Genomic DNA, 26,613 nt, shown 5'->3' on the forward strand with positions numbered 1-26,613 from the left:
CTTAGCTGCCCAAGAATGGCTCTTTTGAAGGTATAATAATTAAAATTAAATTATGAGGCTGCTAGTACCTTTAATAACTCTATTAAATAAAAGTGGTAATAGTAAAGAGAGGGAGAGGTAGGAAAGAGGAAGAGAGGTATTTTGCTTACTAATCTATTGGCCACCATGATCGATTGAAGCTCACCAGCAACAAGAGTTCATCCAGCCTCTACGCTCCAGCCAGAAAACCCCCAAAGAGCTCCTGGTCACCACTTATAAGCTATTTTCTCTACCTACTACCTCTCACACATCACATCTCAGGAACCAATCATAGTTTCTTAATTTGCCTGGACTTCCCAGCAGGGCAGTGCCTGTGGAATCAGTTTCCCATCTCATTGGTTCTTTGGTTCTGTGCAGATGGAAAATTTGCAACACCTTAGGTACATTCCCAGCATCCTTTTAATAAGCATCCTCATTTTATGTAAGGATGCTTGGGAGATAAATTTGTCTGAGACCCAAGCTGCGGGGCTCTTTTTTCTGAGCTTTTGCTTTTGGTACAGTGCTGCAGGTGTGAGTCTCTGCCAATCTTTGCTCTGCTCACTTGGCTGAAAGAACCTTTTTTTTTTCTTTACTCTCTCTTTTGATTTAGTGTGAAAAATCTTATATATTTTTAAATACTAGGAGTATATATTCATTTTTACTCCTACAGTTTTTTAATAACATCCTTTCTCTGAAGGCTCTGAATTTACTTAGTGGTCTTTGACCTCCAGGTCATTGGGAGATGATGTTAAACAAAGTGACATAATGGAAGGAGAAATTCTTTTCTAACAAAGGGCTAAGGGATCCCAGGGAATGGTGCTTCTTAGTTATGAAAGTGGCCTGGGACCCAGTTGTCCTCCTTGGGATTCTCTAGACCAAGTATAGAAAAAGGTTGAAGTGAACATCCTAGAATAACCCTCACCCTATATATTAACCCAGTGATCCTAAACTGCAGTCTTGGTGGTCCTGCTCCAAAATCATTTGCAGAATGTATAATTGGTAGGTCATTAAAAAAAAAAACTTTTTTGAGAGAGTTTTTCCTTTCCTTTTAAAAATGTCAATTTTTTTCAGCATTTTTAATTTGTTCAAAAGTGATTAGGGTTACCATAAAAATAGGAATCTCTTCAGGATCCATATGGAAAGTGAGAGCTAGAAGGAACCTCAGAGTAGGTGATCCACCCCAAAGGTATCAAACACATGTTCTCCACATAATCTAGTGTGATAGGAATCAAATTAAAATGCAATTGGGGAATATTTAGCATTAAGATAAAAGAGAGTAGATTATGATTTCTTCTAATATGGTTTTCTAAGTGAATATGTTGCCCACACTCCTTTTCTATTTGAGTTTGCCAAGGTCCCATTGCCCGTTGTCCCACAGGCACAATGTAGAAAATAAGGACAGGTTCAGAAAGTCCTGTCAAGACGATAACAGTCATTGACCTAATTACCCAGAATCATGATTGCCCCTCCTTGTGGTGTATCTTGTGCCTGCAATATATTTTTGCCCAAAGATGTACAGCAAAGGGAAACTCGAACACAAGGAGTTCTATCCAAATAACCTAGCTCCCCAGAGTCACCATGGATGTCTCACCTTTTATTCTTTATTACTTTACAGCCACAGCCAATTTTTTAAAAGGCTAGTTAGGGCCACCGGTCCAGAGACCTAAATTCTCTCTGCTGTTAGATTTCTTGAGTCATTTCAGTCCTGTCCAACTCTTCAAGACCCCATTTGGAGATTCGGGAGCAAAATTACAGGAATGTTTACTATTTCCTTTTTCAGCTCACATTAAGGATAAGAAACTGAGGCAAACAGATTTAAGTAATCACATAGCTTGTAAGTGTTTGAGGCTAGATTTGAACTCATAAAGATGAGTCTTCCAGATTCCAAGCCCATTGTGCCACCTGTTGCTCCTGCTGTTAGATAGTTCCTGCCAAAACATCAAAGTAGAAGAGCAACTTATGATAGTTAAGGCTGCTGTTCTATTTCCTGCCTGTTCCCACAACTAAAAATGCCTTCATTTTTAGTTGAAGAAATTAAAACCTAGAGACTAGACTAAACCAGTGTTGTATGGATCATGCCAGATATCCTGGCAAAATACACATGTAGTAACTGCCATTTTAATCCTTAAACTTTCCTCACTACTTCCATCTTGCAGAAGAATTCCTAGTCTGAGAGGAATTACTTCTTTTATCTTAGTTATATCTCATTATTCTGGTCCTGCATTCCAGGCTCTGCCTTCTTCCTACTATTGATTATGTGTGATACTTTTTCTAAAATTCAGTATGGTTACTAAGCCAGTAGGTGCCCTTGGCTCTTGAAATCTTTAGGTTCTTATTAAGAAAAGAGGGTTGGCCAGTGGAAATGTGCATTGGCTAGAGGAGGGGAGAGAAAGAACATGAATCATGTAACCATGGAAAAATATTCTAGATTAATTAATTACATTAAAAAAATTTTTAATACAAAAAAAAAAAAGATAAGAGGGTTGGGGGCAGCTAAGCTTAGTGGATAGAGAGCCAGGTCTGGAGACAGGAGATCTTGGGTTCAAATGTGGCTTCAGACATTTCCTAGCTTGTGTGACCCTGGGCAAGTTAGCCCTTTGTTATTCTTCTGCCATGGAACTGATATTTAGTATTGATTCTAAGAGAGTAGATAAGATTTAAGAAGAGAAAAAAAAGAAAAGAAAAAAGTAAGAACTATTTGTTGTTTTCCCATGATTTCTCTAAAAGTCAGTATTAATCTGATTCCTCCATTTCAGAGCACAGGACCTCTCCAATCATAGATCAATCAATCAGCAATCCATCAATAAACATGTATTAAGTACCAGACTTTGTGCTAAATGATGGATCATAGATGGAGAACCAAATGTCTAAATGTATTTTACATCTTTGACAGCTGAGCTTGTTCCATGCCCAAGTCTACCATGTGAAAATGACAAAGGCTTATTGACTATCCAGAGTAAATCAAAATACTTGGGCTGGCTCTGGAGCCTCTTTCTCTACAAGCCCAACTGGCTCTTCTCTTCCCTTGCCAATCTCTGTGATCTCTGACCAAGATACACCTTCTGTTCTGAACCTGCCCTTAGCAACGACCAACAGATTGTTACGGTAGTGGAATATGGCCAATGTGGAGTATTTTAACAGCTTCCTCATTCCTTGGGACCTACCTAATTGACGCCAAACTGAGCCAGACCACTGGGCTAGCCAGCTTACATTTCTCTGTCTAGGGTTTGTTCATCTGGATATGCCCCAAACTCCTTTTGATTACCCCCATGACAATGTTACAGTATATTTGTAGGCGTAAGCCTCCAAGGGAATACTCTTTCTGTAGCCTGCACATTAGGTATTCTGCCATCATTTCTATGTGTAAACTTTTGCCCCACAGTTTGAGTAATGTAAAAAAAAATTGGTCAAAACTTTTCTAACATTTCATATAAATAATTTATTTTGTATTTATTTTGTTTTAATTTTATTTAAATAATAGGGAGGAGGTAGTTTAGCATGGTGGACAGCGTGTTCTCCATCTCCAAGTTCTGTTTCTTAAAGATAGTAGGGGGCAAGGGCCATGGACAAGTAGATCAACATCTCAATGCCCCAGGCAACACTAACACCATTCCAGAGTCCAAACCCAGGAGGAACCAAGCCACTGGGTTCTGGCAGTCCTTGAGACCATGCAGACTAATCTTATTCCTGGCTCCATTCCTTCTGCCCCTCCACCATGTCTAGGAGGCACTGAGCCACTAGCATCTACACTCCATACTACTCATACTCTTGGCCCTGAAAAAGGTATAGCACAACCCTGTTATTTCACCATATTTCTGGGCAGTCTTCTATGCTGGGAAATCTTCATCCCACTTGCATGCTTAACTTTTCTCTCTTAAAACCCTCTTCTTTTAAGACCAAAAAAATGGAGGGGGCAACAGATAGGTGGCTCAGTGGTTTGAGATATGGGAGCTCCAATATGGCCCTAGACACTTCCTAGCTGTGTGACCCTGGTTGCAAGTCACATAATTCCCTTTGCCTTAGCCCTTACGACTCTTCTGCTTTGGAATTCATATTTAGTATCATTGATTCTAAAACAGAAAGTAAGGATTTAAACAAAACAAAAATTATGCTTCTGATTTCCCAGATCATAATTCCTTTTCCTGGCCACCACTGCTCTATGTGGGTTGCCTTCTCATTAGAAGTTAGTTCTTTGAGGTTAAGGACTGTTTTGCTCTTGTATTTATGGCTCTAGCAATTAGCATAGTGCTTGGTACGTAACACTTAAATGATTTCTCATCCATTAATTCATAACGTATGAAAAGAGATCAGGCCATGGTGGGATTGATTTCCAGCTAAGTTGATGAAATCACAGAAGGGGCAGGTTATAGAGATAACATAAAGTCAATGTATTAAATCATTTGTAAAGGCTCTTTCCCAAATTCCCCAGTAGATATTATTAAGGGTACAGAGGCAAAACCAGTTCTTGACCTCAGGAATTTATGTTCTGAGACTGCTGGAAGGCCCAGTAGAATACTGGGCTCAATCAAGAAGACTTGAGTTCAAATTTGGCCTTTACAACACTTGCTAGCTCTGTGACCCTGGACAAGTTCCATAACACTGCTTGTGTCAGTTTCTTCATCTTTAAAATGGAGATAATAATAGCATCGACTCCCCTGTGTTATCTTGAGGATCTAATAAGGTCATGGTTGTAAAGCCCTAAGCTCAGTGCCTGCCACAGAATAAACACTATATAAATGTTAGCTACTATTAATAGTAGTATTATCTATAAGATGGAGTTAACAAGAGCACTCACTTCCCAGGGTTGTTGGGAAGATCAAATTAGATGTTTGCACAGTGCTGAACACAATGTTTGGCACATAGTGGGTGCTTACCACTTCCTTTTGTTCCTCTGGGTGGGGAGGGAGGTATACATGCAGATAAATGCAAAAAATGTACAAAATAAATAGAGAAGCGTAGCATTTTAAAGCTAGCTAGACCGCTCGAAAGTATTTTGCTCAGCTACCTCATTTTACAAATGAGGAAATGGGACCAGGAGGTTAATTGTTTGCCAGAGTCACACAGCTAATGAGCATCATAGTAAGACTGTCTAAAGATTCCACCATCTGTGCTTTCTGCCATAAGCTTTGCCTCATCTGGGCCTTCAGTATCTGGATTTTTTCCATTATTCTCAACATGCCAGAAACCACTTGTGGGGCCCAAACATCATCCGCCCTGTGAAATATAAGCTTTTTGAACATAGAAATGGTTCCCCCTTTTTTGTCGTTTTATCCCCAGCACTGTCTGGCTCCCTTTAGCGCTTAATAATTGCTTATTGACTGATTGATTGCTACTGTTAGGATGAAAATGATCTCAAGAGGCTAATGTTGGGGTAAGAATGTAAATGTATTGATTATATCAGGAGTATTGATTAGGGCAGCATCATAACTGATAAAGTGGTCTAGGTCTTCATGGCTGTCTCTCCTGACCAGGGGACCATCCAAGCTGGCTAAGGCAGCCTGATAAATAGATTTTTAGGAGCTTATTAGTCATCCCCTCCCCTGACCATCCCAAAACAGCTTTAATTGGTGATAGCTAAGTATGAGGTGGTCCATCAGACCCTCAGTCCTTTCCCAAATTAACAAATGAACAGTCCACAGCAAAAGAACCCTTGCCTCCTTCATTTATTAACCAAATTCTATTAAAAAGGAAGACATATTTTGGGATTCCCAAGGACAAAGGAAATATAAAAAGCAGCAAATTAGATGTTTTCTCTGACCCAGATCCCAGATGCAGGAATACAGTAATTCTCCCTAATATGTAGGAATGAGTACAATGTATGAAAAATAAATTCTCTCACTACATTACTACCTGTGTGATTAGACCTCTTCATTTTTCTGAGACTCAGTTTCTTTATATATAAAATGAGAGAGCTGGATTAACAGGGTTACTAAGATTCCTTCCTTAGAGAAGGGACCTTCTGGGTTCCTTCAGAGGCAGCTAGGTGGTGCATTGGACAGAGCACCAGGCCTGGAGTCAAGAAGACCTGAGATCAAATCCAGCCTCAGACACTAGCTGGCTGATCTTGGGACAAGTACTCTAACCTCTGCTGCCTCAGTTTCCCCAGCTTTAACAATAGCACTTATCTCTTAGGGCTTGTTGTGAGGCTCTAATGAGATTATATTTGTAAAAGCACTTGCTTGTTGGATTGAATCTCACTCATTGTTAAAGTGAATTTTGAGTTTTGCTGAAGAAACTTGGCAGAGAAGATGGAAGAGAGTATTCCAGGCTTGTTGACAAGAACAGGCATGAAAATGTGCTTTCCTTGACTGGAGTGAGTGCAGCATTTTTCCTAGGGAGTAACACAAAGTGGGGAGAAAGATCCCTGAAGTACATTATTTAAAAGTATGGATTTTCTGTGAGGCAAAGAAATGTAAAGTCATTTGACTAGGGGATCCAAATGGCACTTAAGGAACATGATTAAGGTTAATTAGAGTAGACCCTGGGGAGGATAGAAGCCCAGTTTCCTTATAAGAAATCTTTGTGTCTGTAATATTCCATGCATGAACAATTAGACCCTACATAATTGCTAATCTTTGATATGGCTGTGTTTGAGAACAACCTCAGGGTTTTCATCATAAGAGGCTCTATCTTCCTTGCCATTAAACCTCAGTATTTACGATTTGGAGGAACCATGCTTTTATCCACATTGGTGCTGCCTCTAGTGATGAAAATTACCCACCCTCCACGCTTCAGCAGATTTTATTCATGAGTTGCCATGGACCCCCCAAAAAGGATGTATGTATCTATCTGTATGTACATAGACACACATGTTCATATGTGTCTATGTAAATAAACTTGTATATGTGTATCATCTAGTAACCAGTCCTCTGAGGATGAGCCTTTCTGGTTTTAGTTCAGCCATCCTCAGACAACAGAATACATCATTGGCCACTGGGCCAACACTTAAGACCTTTCCAGTTTGATAGGATCTGCCAAGGCATGAGCTCATGTTGCATCATCCTCAAGAGCTCAGAGTCATCGCCATTCCAGATTGAGGCATTAAGGGATTCTACAAAGTGGAAGAATAGTTACAGTAATAACCATGTTAAAGTTGTGTAGCACTTTAGAGTTTTCAAAATACTTTCATACACATTTTAACATTTGCTTCTTCCAGTAGCTTTCTAAGACTGACATTGTAACTATTAGTATGCCCATTTTGTGAATAAGAAAACTAAGCCTCAGATCAAATGGCCAAATTGGACTCGACGCTTAGAATCTCAGAGGTGGAAGGAATTATGGAGGTGATCTAGTCTCTTTTCCCACCTGTGGAAGGAAGAAAGAAAGAGAAGGATAGATGAATGAAGAATCTCTGGATTTATAAGGGGCAGCCAGACGGCACACAATGAATAGTATACCCAGATGACTCCAGTTAGCTGTGTGGCAAGTCACTTCACCCTTTTGCCCTCAGTTTCCTCATCTGCAAAATGAGCTAGAGAAGGACATGGACAACCACTCCAGGGTCTTTGCCAAGAAAACCCTAAATAGGGTCACAAAGAGTTGGTCATGACTAAAAAATAGCTGAATAACAACAACTAGGTTTTTTTACCTCTTCTGATTTTGTACATGGGAATAGGGACTAGACCTATGATTTAATTAACTGTAGGGAATTCCCAAGGGAGGAAATTCCTCTACTAGTGTAGGTTGCCATCTTCTTTGTAGCTTAAGCTCTTAGAGAGTTGCCTAGTGTACTTGAAAGGTTAATTGTTTTCTAGGGTCAAATAGCCATCATGTGTCAGAGATGGAACTTGAACCCAAGTATTTCTGGGTCTGAAACTTGCTCCATCTCTACTATCCCACACTTCTTACTAATTTTTTCTTAAAACCTTTTTTGTTTTCCTTTCTAAATTTTGCAGTTCATTGTAAATCTTGGCTTTCCTAACACTCCTTGAAGTTTTATGACCACCATTTTGTATTTATACTTCTTTATCTTCCACTTTCTTCCATCATTGCTATGTCCTTTTAAAATATTATCTTCCTGTGTAATTGGATTGGTTGTTTTGTGGTTGATAGCATCATCTTATCAGAAATTCATTTATTTAAGAATTTATTTATTGTATTTTTGTCCCTTTTAGAGCCTGGCACTAGTGGAACAAATCTCTCTTTTCTAAGAATTTTTAAAAATACAATTTCTTAAGGTCTAGTGTACATTTTTAGTCATGCCCAATCTTCTTTGACTCTTACCCTTTCTAATAAAATACAATTACATTTTTTCGATGTTCCTTTTGCTTTTATTTCACCAACCAGTTTTGTCTTATTGATCAGAATTAAATCCAGAGTAGAAATTTCCCTTGTTTATTCCTCTGCTTTCTAAAAAATTAAATTGTCCTCAAAGCAAGATGAGAATTTTGGATATGTTCTGTTTTTTTTTTCTTTTAGTAGAATGAAACTCCCAACAGACTCATGGATAGCTAAAGACCTCCCATCACTATTATATCATGCCACTAATCTAGATTGATAATTAATATTAGGGGAAAAGATCATCCATTTTCCATGTCTGTGGCAGACATTCTATAAAAACCCTTCCTCTCTGATAGAATATGTTTTCTCTCCTTTTATCTTTACTCTCAAACTCATGAATTTCTTATGGGCTCAAGATATAATTTCATAAATACATCCATGACACATTCTCTTTATTAGATTGATTAGATCTGTTTCTTTTGAACAAGCCATACTTTTCCATTGCCACTGTCCAGTTATGAGTCCCATATCACTGACTCCCAGTTATTATCCTGCAGTTATGTTTACCTTCTACATACTCCATGCATCTTTATACAGATCTCTTGGGCCGTGAGTATTGTTCTCAACCCTTTTTTCCTAGTTCAAGTTTCCTTCTGCCTTACTATATTGACTCTTGAAAAATCAAGGTATTTTTTTCTTCTTTCCTTACATCAAAGTAATCGATCTTTAAAGGTAACTGACCAAGGAACCACTCATTTGTCCACAGAGGTACCTAAGAAGAAATTGAGTTGATATTGAATGCCTATGGGGTTGAAAATATAGCATATGTGGTGTTATGAGTTTTTGATTTAGAGTTAGGGGATGTGAACCCCAGCTCTTTTTTCTATTATGTTTAACCATAACTAAATCACTTTCCCTCTCTGAATTTCAATTTTCTTGTCTATAAAATGAAGGATTCAGATTAGATGCTCTGAAAGGCCCCACTCTAAATCCTATGATCCTTAAAAAAAAAATACCTGGTCACTAAGCATGGCATACATGGGATCATTCTGTGAGAGAGAATTTAGGAGGTAGTATGGTACAGTGCATAAAATTCTTCCCTTAAAGCCCAAGGACCTGGCTTCAAATCCTGTTTCTGTCACTTTTGGGGGGCCTCAGTTTCCTGATATCTAAAATGAGAGGGTTGGGATACATGACCTCTGGAGCACCTTTAAGTTTTAGGTTCACTTCATTATGTTTGAACTGACTCCATGGGACTGCCCTAAGCTGTCTAGAATGTATAAAACCTGTATTTTTAGAGGAACCAAGTAGAATTTGAACTTTTCCCAAAAATTAATCCCAGTCAATAATAGACTTTGAATATGTGTAAACTGTTGGTTACCTTTTTTCCTTCCACACTTGCCTACCCATAATCTATATTCACTGAATTAATTCATGTTCATAGTTTTGCACATTTAGTAATACAACACCCAGGAACCAGAATTCATAGACAAAGAATTGTAGAAGAAATTGTCTCTACCTCATTGTGGGTAGTAGTAATAGAAATGACTCATGCAGTATCCCTGTGGCATCGTTATGTAATAAGAATGTGTGTACACTTGTAGACATAGATTCAGCGAGTTTTCCCTTTCCTATCAGGGACAGAAAATGGTGGAATCTCCTTAATAAAGTGGCTTCTTAAAGGGATCTTACTGTACATGTCATTCATGGATTATCAGTTTACAAGAATTGGGATGCAATAAAACACATTATAATAAAACAATATTTGACATAACTATTAGCTTAGTTAGTAGCCAACAAGAAAAAAGTAAAATTGGATTTGATTAAAGGGCAGGAATTGACCAGAAAACCCCTATAATAATTAAGTGAATGCTGGTCTCTTATTTTTCCTTTCTGACTCTGGAATTAGGCTGCCCTAATCTCTCAAATGACAAGATGAACCTGGAGAGTGGTTGTGCTAGTATTAAAGAATTTGGTCCTGTTGTGGGGGATTGACCAGTACTTCTAAGCTTGAAATCAATTTTCTAAAATTATACATGGAAAGAAAGTGACTAGGGGGAGGGGGGATGCTAGTTAGGGAGCTGTGAGCTGTGGTGGAAAGGAGGGTGAATGGGTGGGTGGGTGGGTGAATGGATGGACAGACGGATGGACGGACAGATGGATGCAAGGAGACATTGCAAAGGAAACATCAGGATCCAAAGACTAATTAGATGTTGAGGAGAGGGGAGGAATTACTGATAACTTTAGTAGTAAAGCCTGGGTAACTAGGAGAAAGGGATGGTTTCATGAACAGAAATAAGGAAATCCTAAAAGATATTTAGAATTCACTCAAGTAGAGAATTCCTGTTAGTCCCCCTAAAATAGCATTTGGGGAAGGCAGGGATTGTTGAGAACTTAGTTCTCTGCAGAAACCTCAGACAAAAATAAAGCTTTTCAAAGTATTATGGAAATTTTCAAAGTGCTATTTTGCCACTATTGACAAGATACAAATAGCCCACGTGATAGAATGTGGTGCCTCTGCAAGGTAAATAAGTATTCCTGAATGTGCTTTCCCTCATAATGTAGTAGTTTAAAACCAAATTGCAGCATCAAGAGAAAACCAAGTCCCCTTAGATCCTCTGCTATAATTTTTATCCCAGGGGACCCACCCCTCAACACATAAAAGCCCTAAAGTTATACCATTTAGCTTTCATCCAGATGTTCTACATAATCACAAAGTATACACCAACCAGTCAATGATTACAAAAACATAAACTTAAATGTTTCTCAGAGCCAGAGGAAGCTAAAAAGCTCACTTACCAAATCTTCTCGCTAAAAATAAATAAGTGAACAAACAAAATAAACAAATGGACAAATGTTGGTTTGTTCAATAAAATATTTGTCCAATAAATGCTTATTAAATAAATAAAAATAAATAAAAGGCCTCAACACTGGGTTTAACAAACTGTGTAATCAGTGCCCGTGTGGTTCAATTTGTTATATGTACTGAGCATATAAATTCCCAATTGAAAGCACTTTTTCAATAAAGAAGAGCCAAAACATCATAATCTGGAAACTAGATGTGACTCACCCATTTTATAGAAAAGCAAGCTGCCTTCTCTTCCACAGCATGGCATTCCAAGGCTGTGGTCTTTGAGGCCATCTGTATTAGGGTCATGTTGCATTTCCATGACTATGGACAAAAGCAAGGTTAATTCTTGTATTTCCCTGCAAGCTAGAAGAAATGAAGGAAAGGTTTGGATAAGGCGCCCCATCCCACTCCAGGAAAATGGCAGCCAATTTCCCTCAGAAGGAAGGAATCCGAATCTCCCACCATAGTGTTGAGGTGTCATTGAGGAATCCCTTTATGTTTGTGCAATGGCTTACATATATCTCCATTTTTTATAGGGGCAAGAGTCCTGCACAAGCTGAGCTTTCCTATCTGAACAAAGCAAAGTGGTTGGAAATGTATGGAGTAGACATGCACGTGGTTAAGGTAAGATCTGTAGAAATTCTTTAGAAACGAATTTACCGAAGTATACCTGCTATTAAAAAGTTAGAAACAAGCTTTTGCTGATATATTTTGTATTTTGTCGACTTTAAGTTCCCTGAAGGTAGGAATTTAAATCTTCTGTAAATGTCAGTGCAGAGCATTTGAAAAATGTTTATTTTATTATATCAAACTGTTAAACCTCTATACTGATGGTCATTTCTTTTGTTTCTAGGGAAGAGATGGCTGTGAATACGCTCTTGGTCTAACACCCACAGGGATATTAATCTTTGAAGGAGCTAACAAAATAGGGTTATTCTTTTGGTAATTTAGCTTGTCTAATACTATTTTAAATGGGTTCTATTTTGTGGTGGAGTTATGTGTTATGGTGGATGATAACAACATTGAAAGTTAACATGGGGGCAGCTAGGTGGCACAGAACAGAGTGCCAGGTGTGGAATGGGGAGGAATTGGGTTCAAATCTAGCCTCAGATTCTTTAAAGCTGTATGACCCTGGACAAGACGCTTTACTCCAATTACTTAGCCCATGATGCTCTTCTGTCTTAGAATCAATACTGAAGGGCAGCTAGGTAGCTCAGTGACTTGAGAGCCAGACCTAGAGATGGGAGGTCCTGAGTTTTAATCCTGCCCCAATTTAACTCCAATTGCCTGGTCTTTACTGCTCTTTTGCCGTTATTTAGCATTGATTCTAAGACAGAAGGTAAGGGATTAAAAAAAAAAAAGGAAAATTATTATATAATGGCTGATATTGGAGTTAGGCACACCTGGTTTAAGTTCCCCTACCCTGACATCTCAATAAGACTTATAAGCTATATATGAACTCTTGATTGCTTTTACTGAAGAGGGTTGCCATACTTAGAGTTTGCCATCATAATAAAATCACCAAGAAAAATTGAGAATATCAAGGTGCTTTTACTAACCCCAGAATCATTTTCAAAAAAAGTCTTAGCATCCCATTATTCCCCTATGTTCGCCTTCTCCCCTTCCAAAAGTTCTGGAAGGTCCCATTTAAAGAAATTTATTCTTATCCACAAAACACCACCAGAAAGCTGACCATAAGATAATGAAGCCCAAGGAGCTCATGAAACTATCTTCTAAGGCATGAATGTTTTGCAACATTCATTGGCAAAATAATCCTTGAATTATTGAATCAAGTTTCACCTAAGATAAATTTTAGACAGAATTGCTTCATCAATGAATTATTTATATTTATGATTCTACTGTAAAAATGTTTTCTCTGCAACCAGGCCCAAAATCACTAAAATGGATTTTAAAAAGAGCAAATTGACCCTTGTTGTCGTAGAAGACGATGATCAGGTAATTTCAGTGCTCGCTTTTCTGTCTTCCTCTCACTTTGTCATTAATTTCAGATGTGCAAAACTAAAAGGACACTCTTGTCTTATGTTTAAGGGGCGAGAGCAAGAGCACACATTTGTTTTCCGATTAGATAGCTCCAGGACCTGCAAGCACCTCTGGAAGTGTGCCGTCGAGCATCATGCCTTCTTCAGATTGCGGACACCAGCAAATAATAAATCAAACCGATCGGACTTCATCAGGCTAGGATCTCGATTTAGGTTCAGGTAATTTATCAGTTCAGAGTCTTTATTGCTCCATAAAATGGGAGAAAAGCAAATGCTCTGAGAAAATAGTAGTAGAACGATACACTGTAATACTCCAGCAACAACAGCAAAAAGCAACAATATTCCCTTTCTAATTAGAGCTAAGTTTAGTTGTTTCTTGAGGTAGGACATGACCTCTTGCTAGGACTCTTCGATCAGAGGCTAGATGACTGCTTGCCTACTTGGTGGGAATGGTAAGGATGGTGTTCTTGTCAGATCTAAATGATTGAGGGCTCCTTCCCATTTTAAGTCTGTGATTCTTTTAGAATTTCAGATTTCATCTTAAACCTTTTACCTATGAATGGAATCAAAGATCTCAAACCTCTTCCCACATAATACATCTCATTAAAATCTCTGTGTTCATTGGAAAAGAACGGCAACATAAGGAAACTTAAAAAAAAACTCTAAAAAGTAGAATTCTCAAAACTGAGAACTCTTAAAAAACTGGGCATTTTCTGTTTTCTGTCAAAGTGTTTCAAAATGTGCCAAACCTAAGAAAGTAATTTTGTAAGAAGCATAGCTTATAACTGCTGAAATCTGTATAGGAATGTTTTTCAAGAAACTTGGCTATATGCTATTTGTACCCATTTTGAGGAGGGAGTAAATAAATAGAATATGAGGAGGGGTCTTCATATTGCAAAGAAAAATTTTTGGATTTGTAGCCACAAGATTTGAGTTCAGAACTGAGCTCTTGTACTTTCTCTTACTTACGGTCATCTTGGGCAAATGATTCAATGTCTCTGGACCTCCTCTTCCTCTGTAAAATGGGTGAAAAGACCCCCTAAGGGTTTTCTCAGCACTAGTACTCATCTACAGTCTTCTGTGTGGTTGCCACAGGACTCTTTTCTTGACAGAATTAGGGAGCCACTCTATAACCTTCTTTTTTTTTTATCTTGTCAAAGAAATTAAAGGGACAATTGGTGGGTCATGTCACTATGTAGTATAAAGCTGAGTTGCCCCTTGGGGAGCACTAAATAAATAAAACTACTGGTAGATTGTAAGCTCAGGTAAGAGGGGCAATATCATTGGAGCCTGAAAGTGGCTAAAGAAATGCTGATATAGGTAAAATGGACTGGGGGATGCATCAAATTTCTGAAAACTCCTATACAGGCACAGGGCTGTTTGATTCAGAATTACTTTAGGTAAGAACTAAATGTGATTGGGAAGACCAAGACTTAAAGTGTAACTGATTTCAGTGACTGAGCTATCTGTATTCTTGCTTTACGGAGCAAGTCTTTGTATAATAAAGAGAGTAATTGGAATTTATTAATGATTTGTAGCAAATAATTTTTCTCTGTTGGAGAGGAAAAGTATGGTACTTGGAGTCAGGAAGACCTGGTTTTAAATCTTTTCTATCAGATTTATTAGTTGTGTGACCATAGACGAATAACCTGTATGGGTTTTGTTTTCCCCATGTGCAAAAGGGGGATATTAATTATTATTAATAGAAAATGCAAAATAGGGATAGTAAATATAAATGAAATGGACCTATCATGAAGATCAAAAGAGATGGCATATATAAGTGTTTCATAAACTTTACCGTGTCTTAAAATATTGGCTGTTATTTCTTTTAGAAGAAGCCAAGTTTTATAGATCATATATATGAGGGGTTTTTTGTTTAGTTAGTCATTCCTAGAGTAAAACTGACACATTTGGACTAGGGAGCTGTAACAAATCACTATCATTTAACTAGTGGTATCTCTCTGAATTTTAGGCATAGTACCCTAGAGAAAATTATCAACTTCTGGAAGCTTTAGCCTCATTAACTCAAACTTGTTAAGTCATGGAAATTATCAAGGCTACCATTTTGTATCCTGATAGCAAAGTGACCCATAAACTGAATTTAAGTTTCAATTGAATTCTTTAACAGTTATACCTCATCTAACAGAAAATATGATTCTGAGATATTCAGTGGAATTCTGAGTTATAGTTGAGGTCAGAAGTGGTGTTCGAAATGTTTGTCAGTGCAATTTTGTGTCCATAAAGGAAATAAAATCACTTTGTGTTGTCAAAAACAAAACAAAACAGTTATATCTCAAGTTGAATTAAAATAGTGACCTTATTTAATCCAATAAAAAAAGCTCATTTCCATATACATATATATATATTCTTTTGCAAACATATTCTAGTAAAGTTGTTAATCTACCAAACTAAAATTTATTTTTCAGTGGGAGGACAGAGTATCAAGCCACTCATGGTGCCCGATTACGAAGAACCAGTACTTTTGAGAGAAGACCTAGTAAACGGTACCCATCCCGGAGGCATTCAACTTTTAAAGGTTGTGTGTTTTTCATTCTGTCTCAAATAGTATATTTTTCTTGAATTCATCAAATGTAGTTATAATGCAAAGTCTGAACTTTTTTTTTTTTTGGACTGGCTGTACTCATCCTAGAGAACTAGAAGAGTTTATCCGGGTAAAGTGTAGTTTAAATAAGAGTGTAGTCAGTGCCTGCCATTCCCCTTTGTTCTTTCTCTTTGTGCTTTTATTCTGCCCTTTCAACTAACCTTGTGGTCACTACTTTACCTTTCCCCACCCTTATGAGCAAGCAATGGATTCTCAGAAGTGGTATGGGGAAATAATCATTTTAATGGTGAGAACAAAGTAGCCCTCAACAAGCTACCTCACCTAAAATAATTGCATCTTTTGCAGAAGCAGAAACAACAAGCCAACATCTCCTGCTAAGTACATGATAGGAATTATAATAGAGGGGGAAACAATGGACAATAAAAAAAGAGATGCAAGCTGAGCCAAAAAAAGGGCAAAAAACCATGATGCTTCAGGTGTGGGTGTATAAATGTAAATACATGAACAAACACCCATATGCACACTCAGATACTTATCTGTTGCCTTTATGAAGAACAACCATAATCTGTCTTGACACAGTTATGATCCCCGTTGGGTCATCTGAACTCTTTGAGCTTGCAGAAAGCACGTTTTATTACCCACATGGCTCAGCACCATCATCAAAGTAAGTTATGTATGGTTGGCATCAGCCTCAATTTCCAAAGATCTCCTAGGGTTTTGTATGACTTTTGAGCCTTTCCCAACACAAACAAGATATTCCACTATAGTTATTTACATTTCACTCATAATAGTCAAAGTCCACAAACTTCTGTCCACCAGCTCATAATAATCAGTTTTAGTATTGCAGTATTTAGTTTATGTTTATATATATATATATATATATATATATGTATATATATATATGTATATACATATATATACATATATATATATGTATATATATATGTATATACATATATATACATATATATATATATATATATATATATATATATATATATATATATATATACTCTCAACTGATCTGTGGAAAAAGTCCCATGCCAGGTAGGTACCCTTTTAAACACATCCATTAAGAAGAAGGAAAATTAGCCAATCTCTTAGAATCAAAATACCTCAAAAGGAAGGAGGGATATGATTGAGATAGGCATGATGGAAGAATAATGAACTAATCCAATAGAAGAGCATTATTAAGCTCATGTGATTAAGGAGCTTGACATGATTTATGGTGAAATTAGTGTTACAGATTTCATAATTGATATAGAGTAATAACTTGTATCATGCTAAGTTGCGTTAATCTTGCTGTAAGCTGTCAGTATTAAAGGGCAAGAAGCCAAAAGTCAACCGTTGGAAAGAAGCATAGGAAAAAAAAGAACCAGTCATTGGTAAGTGGTTTAGTGTGGTCTCTCCCCTAATTGGTGGAGGAAGAGAAAACTTTGGTCAACAACTTTGTTTTGGACTTCCCTTATTCATCAGCTTTTCTTAATTCAATCATATACATATCTAAATAAACCTTTGCTTCCTCCTTTTACCTTCTCTAGCCATCATCTTATTATGTCTTTTCTTTGTCTTCTTAATTTTATGGAGGAATTTCTTTTTTTAATTTTATTTAATTTTATTATTTTTTCATTTTATTTAATTGAGTAATTAAGAAATTTTCCATGGTTCCATGATTCATGTTCTTTCCGTCCCCTTCTCCCACCCCACCTCCTGTAGCCAATGCTCAGTTCCATTGCACTGATCAAGACCTATTTTACAGAAAAATTTTCTTGAGCTGGATCTCACTGGCTGCCTTCATTCCTCTTTACCCAGTGAGGTACTCTGCCATCTGGCTTTCTCCTCTATCACTTTGTTGAAAATTCCTTTCATCAATGCTAAATTTTATTGCTTTTCTTTAAACTTAATCTTATTTTTAAATGTCTCTGCTGCACTTAATACTATCAACTGTCCCTTCCCTTTGAGTATTGGGAAGACAAAAGCAGGAGGATGAATGCTGAACCTTGGGAAATTGTGGATATAATATGCTTCCTTGTAAAGGAGCTGGAATTAATAGAGCAGGAAAATCCATGCAGGTAGCCCTCATAAAAGGAGGGGTGAAAGAGCTGTTGAGAAGAGATCTCATCAGTCTACTATGGGAAACTGGAAGAGAAACAGAAAATGTTTACTCTGATGGGGAGTAGAATTATGAAAGATTTCATGGTGCATCCAAGTTGGGCCTTGATGAAAAAAAATGGAGAAATTTAACAGACAGCAATTGATGTAATTAGGGCATGCCTAATTTAGGTATAAGCAAAGAATCAATCATTCAGCAAGCATTTATGAAATAACTGCTATGCATCAGGCGCACAAAAGTCAGGAAAGCACAGAATAAGAAGAGGAAACAAAGAGTAGTGGCTAAATTTAGCTGAAATATGAAGGGGAGTTTTATTGAATCCACCTCAATATTATCTTTTACCTTTGTCCACTTTTCTCCAGTCACACTTCCTAGCTAGCCCAGACCTTCCACCTTTCACCTTCCCTATAATAACTCCCTAATTGTCCCCCTTCTTTCATTCTTTCCCCTATCCAGTCAGTAGCTGCCAAATTGATATTCTGTAAACATAAATTTTACCATGTAATTCCATTCATTCAGAAATCATTAGTGGCTCCCAACGGCTTCTAGGATTAACTACAAAATACTCAGCCTGACATTTTAGGTCCTTCACAATCTGAGTTCTGCCCACCTTTCTAGGCTTATTTCATATTTCTTTCTCTCTGTTCCAGTTAAACTGGCCTGCTGGCTCTTTCCTCTTTAGAACTTTCCATCTCCATCCTCCATGCTTTTTTGTGTGAAGTGATCCCTCTGTCTAAAAATCTTCTCCCCTTTCATCTCCTCTGGGATGGAGTCCCTAGCTTCCTTCAAACCACAGTTCGGGAGCCACCTCCTCCTCACTTCAAGGACTATCCTGATCCCATACCCATCCTTCCCCTCTACCCCATTGACACACTTTCTCTAAATTGCCTTATGTTTAGTATGTCCCAAGAGTGTAAACTCCTTGATGGTAGGCACTTTTGCTTTTGTTGTCATTTCCAGCACCTTGCCCAGTACTTTCCATAGAATAAACTCTTAAATTAGGTCATATGCCAAGGCAGGTCAGACAAGTTGGAGCCAGGTCATGGAGAGCCTTGAATGCCAAAGTCAATAGATTTTACTTTGTTCAGAAGGCAACAAGAAGTTGCCACAGCATTTTCAGTATTGTTGCTTAAAGAGGGCATAACTTGGAAGCAGGAAGATCAATGTGAGGAAGACTTGTGACTTGTTCCCTTTTCTCCCTCATCCAAATTGTACCCATCCTTCAAGGCCAGGGTCAAGTTCCATGTGTTCCATGAGATTTTTTCCTTCATCGAAGACCTCTTCATGAACGTATTCTCTGAACGCCTCTGACAACACTTAGCCTATAATCTCTAATACTGTCTGTGTGTGTTTTGTCTTTCTCTATTCCTCCTCTACTAGATTGGAAGCTTCCTGAGGACAGGGGACCTTGTCTTATTCTTCTTTCGTATCACACTCTGAACCTAGGCATAGAATAGATACTGAATAAATACTTCTAGATTAATCATTAAATTATAAGTAATGCCCATCCCTCTGGAAGTGGACTAATCAAGATGTAAAACAATGTAAGAAAAAAATAGAATCTCTAGTTTAGGTGAATTTGAAATATAAATAAAGATGTCAATGATGAGACCTACGAAGTACATTAAGTTTATAAACACCTAGAAAGTAGGGCTAAAAAGGGTTGAATTTATTAACTGTTTTATTTATTTATTTATGGGAAATCTTAAGCATTTTCATGTTATTTTATTATATCTAATTTATTAAGCAATATTTATATTGAATACTAATATGTTAATTCATTAATCATCATGATAACAGCCATCACTTATAGTGCTTTGCTTATTATATTATGTATATGTTAGTTCTTTTGATCTTTACAATAACCAAGTGGTATCAGTGCTGTTGTTATCTATAAAATCTCCTCCATCCCTGAATTTGTGAAGTCAGTGAAAGCAAGGATTAGGTTGTCATCATTATTGTATCTTCTAGTACCTAGTATAATACTTGCAGGTGGTATATTCTTTTTTTTAAATATTTTAAAATTTGTTTTCTGTGGTTACATGATTCATGTTGTCTCTGTCCCCTCTTCCCTCTCCTCTCCCGGAGTGGATCAGCAATTCCACTAGGTTATACATATATTATCACTCGATACCTATTTCCATATTATTCATTTTCATAATAGAGCAATCTTTTAAACCCCAAGCCCCAAATCCTATACCCATAGGAATAAGTGATAAATCATGTTTTTTATTTTTATTTCTATGCCCACAGTTTTTTCTCATATGTCCTTTGGGATTGTCCTGGATCATTGCATTACTCTTAGTAGCAAAGTCAATTACATTTGCATGCGGTACATTCTTAATAAAAATAATTATGGAAGAAATGACTCTTTGTAATGAGGGAAGAGCATGTAGTAAATGTTGTGAGTTGGGGAAGAAACAGAGACTTTATATGCCACTAAAATAAGTATGTCACTTTTGGGAAGAATAGTTGGCATGTGCTAGATATTTATTGGGGGGGTAGTTAAATTTTATTTTATTTTTCCCCAATTACATGTAAAAAGTTTCCAATATTTTTCAAAGAATATTCAGTCTCCCCCCCCACCCCTTGCCTTGAGATGGTAAACAATTGCATGTAAATTTTACATGTGACAGACATTTTTCCATATTGATCCTTTTGTGGAAAGAAACTCAAATAGAAAAAAAAATTAAGAAAGAAAAGTGAAAAATGTTTGCTTTGGTCTGGGTTCAGACTGAATTCTTTTTCTCTGGAAGTAGATGGCACTTATTGTCATGAGTTCTTTGGGATAGTTTTGGATCATTGTATTGCTGAGTATATTCACAGTTGTTCATTGTTAAGTATTCCTTTCACTGTACAATGTTCCCCTTTTCTGCTTATTTCCTTCTGCTTTAGTTTGTGTAAGTCTTTCCAGGTTGTTGAGTGCCTCCTGCATATCATTTTTTTACAGCACAGTAGTGTTCCACTATAATCATATACTATCACTTACTTAGCCAATCTCCAAAGTGAGGGGTATTCCCTCACCTTCCAATTCTTTGCCCCCCACCCAAAAAAAAAAGAACCATTCCTCTTTTCTTCTTCTATCTTTGATTTGGCATGGTAGGTCAAACACTGATGTGCTTGATTATACCACCTCTGAGAAGGAAGGGTTTCTTTGAGCCTGATGTAATGAAGTTGAAGAAGCTGCTTTTTTAGATTAGAAAAAGGTTCTTGGGAAGATGTACTTTAAATACAAAGTTAATTTGCTTAACCCATCTCTTCCCACCTATCTTAAGGCAGCTTATAAAACTGTGATTTTTTTTTCCAGTTTCTGAGATATTGACTTCACTTTTTTTTTTAAAGCAAACAACCCAGTGAAAGCAGCCCAGCTATGGTAAGTGTTACCCAGATCCTCATTTACAAAACAGTTGTGACAGAATACAGAGCTCATCATTTTACTGTTCTTCATCTGTGATGGTGATTTTTTTTCCCTAATACATTTAATTTATAGATATTGATCATAGGTGCAATTTTCCCTTTTCCCTTTCTTTTTATTTCCTGACTTATGGATGATCATTTGTTGGGGATTTTGGAGAGGGGATTCCTATTCAGGCATGGGTTGGATGAGATGAAATCTGAAGTTCCTTCCAGTCTCACATGCTCTGATTCTAATGGAAAGAACACAACATGGAGTCAAGAGGCAGTTAAAGGTTTGAATCCAGGTTCTGACATTTATCCATGTGAACTTGGGCAAGTCACCAATGATCTGGAAACCCAGTGTCCCCATTTACAAAATGGGAGAAGCAATGCTGGGTGTATTATCTCCCAGAGTTTTTGTCAGAAAGCATCTTTGTAAAGTAGTAAATGAATGTGAACTGCTGATATCATCATGCCTGTGGCTCTCAGTGGCAAATTATTTTTGTACAATAATATGCTAGTAATTTATTAGTCAACATTTGGTTTTGGGAATCTTTCACAATCATACATCAAAATTCAACTTAATTCAATAAATGTCTCTTAAGTGTTTGCTAAGTACAAAACAGCATATTAGACCCTGAAAACACAAAAATAGATGCAACATAAGCCTTGTTCTCAAAAAGCAGTATTGTATAAAGAGGAGAAGAAGAACCTGCAGAACCTCAGAGGGGGAAAATGGCTTTGGTGGAGGGCTCCTATCTAAATTTAGAGGATGCTAGGATTTAGAACCAGAAGGAGCCTTAGATTAGATCATTCTCTCTCTCTCTCTCTCTCTCTCTCTTTCTCTCTCTCTCTCTCTCTCTCTCTCTCTCTATCTATATATATATATATATATATATATATATTACTTAAGTTGCTTTGTGAAATCTCCTAATCTGTTTTTTCTATGTGTAACTGTGTAGTGACATGGATACAAGTGGTAACTACTCAAAGGAAAGAGAATTCTTTTACACTTGAACAAATGTTTAAGCCTTGTAACGAACAATGTGCCAAATTAATCATACAGATTTCTACTTTCTTCAGACCTTTATATTTGCCTTTTCAATTTTCCTCAATTTCTGTTTTGTACACTGGCAAGAGTAAAACAATAAAGTATTCAGTTTGAAAGGGAAAAAAGTGAAATAAATGAGAGTTCAGGTGGGGAAATTTTCAAGGAAAATAAACTAAGAACAGAAAGTGAAAAACCTTACCCAAATTGTAGACTCCCTCAAAAACTGAATAAAATAGTCAGAACTTGGTGGTTCCATGGGACAAAAATATTAGAACAAATCCAAAAGATGCTATCTCTGATCAAAAACAAATGACCAAGAAAATAGAGTGAGAAAAGATAATTTAAGAATCATTGGAGTTCCTGAAAACTACGGCCAAACAAAAAACCTAGACACTCAGGAAATCATAAAAAATATGCTCAGATATGCTAGAATTGGGGCCAAATGAAAATGGAATTCATCAAACCATCTTCTTCAAAGAAACTCCAGACAAAAAGAATCCAGAAATATGATAGCTAAAACCCCCCAGATTCCAAGTCAAAGAAAAAATACAGATTTAATAGCAAGTTATTTTTGAGGACTTTTACATCATGAAATAATAATATACTGGAAAATGCCTTGAAAAGTACAAATGCTACCAGGCAACCATGGTATTGACTATTTAATACATCAGTGTTAGCCAAGGACAATCTATCCCATCCCAATAATTTGCCCATTCCTGATGATTATGGAGGTAAGAGAATGACTTTCCAATACCACTCATTACTGGTTTTGCACTAACTCTTGTCAGTTTGCATGAGTAGCAACTGTTATTGAAAAAATATATTGGTATATCCTAATGTAATATTAATGGGATATATCAAGGGCTCCTATCTAAATTTAGAGGATGCTAGGATTTAGAACCAGAAGGAACCTTAGATTAGATCATCTAGTCTAACTCTTAATTCATACCAATAGAAAATGGCAGAATATCAATCCACACTAGTTTCCTCACTCCATGTTTTTTTCTCTGCCACATTAAATAGGCATGTCTGGATAGAAAGAGAACCAAGAAAAATTAATGTTACAAAAACCTATGGAGAAAAGAGAGTTTATCTGGTAGTATGGGGATGGTCCACAGTATTTTACTACAAAGAGGTGCATGTTTATGACCCCATCATCACAGTTGTTTCTGTTTGTTTTTTTCTGTTTGAATATGAATAGGTAACATCATCAGTATTAATACTAATGCTTTTCTACTGAATTACTTTCCTTTCTGTAATATGCTGTCTTTTCTTCATTTTAGCTCCAAAAATAATCCAGAAGTTCACAATTACCAGGTAAGAACAAATTTAATTTTAGATTTTTCTCAGTCATTTAATCCTGTATTTGCCATACTGTTCTCTATTTTGTTATATTAGAAGTGATGGTGGTAAGTGCCAGGAAGCTATAACCAAGCAAAAATTGTTGGAGGTTTCACTCAGATATGCCATTGCTGTGCTCACGGGGGACACCCCTTCTCTCTTGGGATCCCAAGACATTCACAAAAGAATAAAAAATAATAGTGGGCTAGTGGCCAGTGGGTTTCTCCCACAGGCTAATGTGAGTAAGGCTATCTGTCTTTTTCTACTATTTTTACGAATTCTATATATATGGTAAAGGATGTTTCTCACACATTAAGTGTTTAATGAATGTTGAATTCAGTGAAGTTTATTTGCAGAAAATGGGCAATCCTGCCAAAGATTCCAGTAATCATCTGATCCAGAATATTCTATACCAATCAGGATAACCTCCAAAAATATGATTTTATCATCCTGATTTTAAAAACCACAACTCATGGATCTGACCCTTGAGAAACTGAATAGTTGTAATGATATTTCCATTCCCAAGATTTTCACCTAAGTAGCCTTTATAAAAAATTTACATTCCTTTTTGATCTAAAGTTTACTATATTGGCACAAATAAAATCTCCCTAAATGAAGTTCTGTAATAGGTTACGGGATGAAGTCTGCATTGTTCTTTAGAATCTCAGCATGTCAGAGCTGGAAGAAGTCTTTGAGGCCCTCTTATCCAACCTTCTCATGTTGTTTTTATTTTGTCATTTTTAATTTTTTTATTAAAATTTTTTTTATTTTAATAACAAGTTTCCACATAAATTTTCTGGTTGTATGATTCATGTTGTCTTCCTCTCTTCTTCTCTCCTCCCTCCCAGAGTTGACAGGCAATTCAGTCTAAGCTATATATATATATTATCATGCAAAACATATTTTCATATTATTTGTTTTTGTAAGCAAATACTCTTATAGAACTAACCCCCCCAATCATATACCCAAGTAAACAAAAAATCACATGCTTTCATCTGCATTCTGACTCCTGACAATTCTTTCTCTGGCAGTGGAGAGCATTCTTTGTGATAAGTCCCTCAGAATTGTCCTAGATAGTTGTATTGCCAATAATAGCTAAGTCTATCATAGTTGATTGTTCCACAATATTGCAGTTGCTGTATATAATGTTCTCCCGCCAACCTACTCACTTTGGCCAAAGAAACAGCCTATACCCCTAAGAGATTTTAAGTGTCTTACCCCCAACAGCATACTTTTTAGTAATTAGAGTGATTGTTGGGGAGTTCCTTGATGGCTTGTTCACTTTCTTTTTCTGAGATAGGATTTTTCAAGTATTCTATTTCCTCTTTGGTTAATTTAGTCAATTTATATTTTTGTAAATATTCACCCATTTCACCTACATTGTCATATTTATTGCAATATTCTTGGGCAAAATAGCTCTTAATAATTACCTTAATTTCCTCTTCATTAGAGGTGAGGTCACCCTTTTCATCTTTGATACTGTTAATTTGGTTTTCTTCTTTTTTTAAATTAGATTGACCAGTACTTTGTCTATTTTATTTGTTTTTTCAAAGTACTAGCTTCTAGTCTTATTTATTAGTTCAATAGTTCTTTGAATTTCAATTTTATTAATTTCTCCTTTGATTTTTATGATTCCAGTTTAGTTTTTATCTTGAGTGATTGTTGGGAGATGAGAGCTCAACTCTTCTGACTCCAAGACAGCTTTACTACAGCTACTTCCTAATAGTTTTGATTTAGAGGTACTAAGCACTGATGGAAATCCCATTTGCAGAATCTAGGGGTGAGATATAAATGATTCCATTCTCTCTGTGCTGCATCACAGGAGAAATGAATAACTGTCGGTGCCTAGAGTAGAGGACCTTTTCCATTCTCCAGGCTTAGCTTTTTTTAATGGGTTTTTCTGTTTTGGGGTTTTCTCTTTTCCCCTCTTTTTGAATGGAAAGTGTTATGAAAAGAACACAGAACTCTTGGCATCCAGGGGAGCCTGAGTCCAGTTATAACGATGGCAGATCATTCAGTGATAATATCTGTATTCCCTAATGCACAAGGTTGTGAGAAATGAAAACAGGACTTTAAATTGCTTTGTAAATTTGCCTTTAAATTGATAGGTAAATTTATGCTATTCTTTCTGTGGTTTTGGTTGTTGTTTTTTTTAATGTAGTGGCCTGAAAATTTAGAGGATTTTCCTAGGTGGGAGAGTAAGCAACCTGTGGGGACTGGACTTGGTATCAAAACATTTAGGTTTGAATCTGAGCTTTGCCACTCACTGTAGGCAAATTTCTTTCTGCCAAGGGCTTTTCCTCAGTTTCCTCATCTGAAAAATGAGGAGGTTGGACTAAATGATCCTTATATGACCTCCTGGGATCATAACCACATTCTGTGATTCTGTGGGGTATTTAAGATTGCTCCTCAATAGATTTTCTTAACCCTTACCTTCCATCTTGGAATCAATACCATGTGTTGGTTAGCAGAAGAGCAGTAAGAACTGAGCAATTGGAGTTAAATGATTTGCACAGGATCACACAGCTAGGAAGTGTCCACAGCCAGATTTGAAACAGGACCTCCCATCTCTGGACCTGACTCTCGATCCACCAAGTTATCTGGTTTCCCTTCCTTGATAGGGTTTTGAAGGCTTTTGCTTATGTACCAAAACAAAAAAGCTAATCTTACCAAGCTTTTAGGGCAGTTATGCTGACCAATGCATGGAGTGCTGGACCTGGAGACAGGAAAGACTTGTGCTCCTGAAAGCAAATCTGACCGCAGACATTTACTGGATGTGTGACCCTGGGAAAGTCACCTAACTCTTGGCCTCAGTTTCCTCATCTGTAAAAATGAGCTGGAAAAGGAGATGTCAAACCACCTCAGTATCTTTGCCAAGAAAACCCCAAACAAGTCATGAAGAGTCAGACAGGACTGAAATGACTGAATAACAACACCAGACTGTAAAGGCTTTTGAGTATGGCCCCAATGATAAACTGTGCTTGACAAGCTCAGAAAAAATCATTACTAGAAATTTGATCATCAAATGATGCTTTAACTGTAGCAAGTCCTCAAGATCAT

At 36.9% G+C, this 26,613-nt stretch overlaps 1 protein-coding gene across 2 annotated transcripts in view; it reads left to right on the plus strand.

Moving 5' to 3' along the window:
* The window catches only part of EPB41L4B (erythrocyte membrane protein band 4.1 like 4B), a 267,526-nt gene that overhangs the window by 123,786 nt on the left and 117,127 nt on the right, over positions 1–26,613 (plus strand). For both annotated transcript variants that reach the window (XM_016423826.2, XM_007498051.3), the window contains exons 8-14: positions 11,626–11,713; positions 11,943–12,031; positions 12,976–13,045; positions 13,139–13,308; positions 15,516–15,625; positions 21,108–21,138; positions 23,496–23,529. In XM_016423826.2, coding sequence (XP_016279312.1) covers positions 11,626–11,713; positions 11,943–12,031; positions 12,976–13,045; positions 13,139–13,308; positions 15,516–15,625; positions 21,108–21,138; positions 23,496–23,529 — 592 coding nt within the window. The remainder of the gene's footprint in view (positions 1–11,625; positions 11,714–11,942; positions 12,032–12,975; positions 13,046–13,138; positions 13,309–15,515; positions 15,626–21,107; positions 21,139–23,495; positions 23,530–26,613) is intronic.

This window comes from Monodelphis domestica, chromosome 7 (assembly GCF_027887165.1).
Source record: "Monodelphis domestica isolate mMonDom1 chromosome 7, mMonDom1.pri, whole genome shotgun sequence".
In the NCBI taxonomy this organism is placed as follows: domain Eukaryota; kingdom Metazoa; phylum Chordata; class Mammalia; order Didelphimorphia; family Didelphidae; genus Monodelphis; species Monodelphis domestica.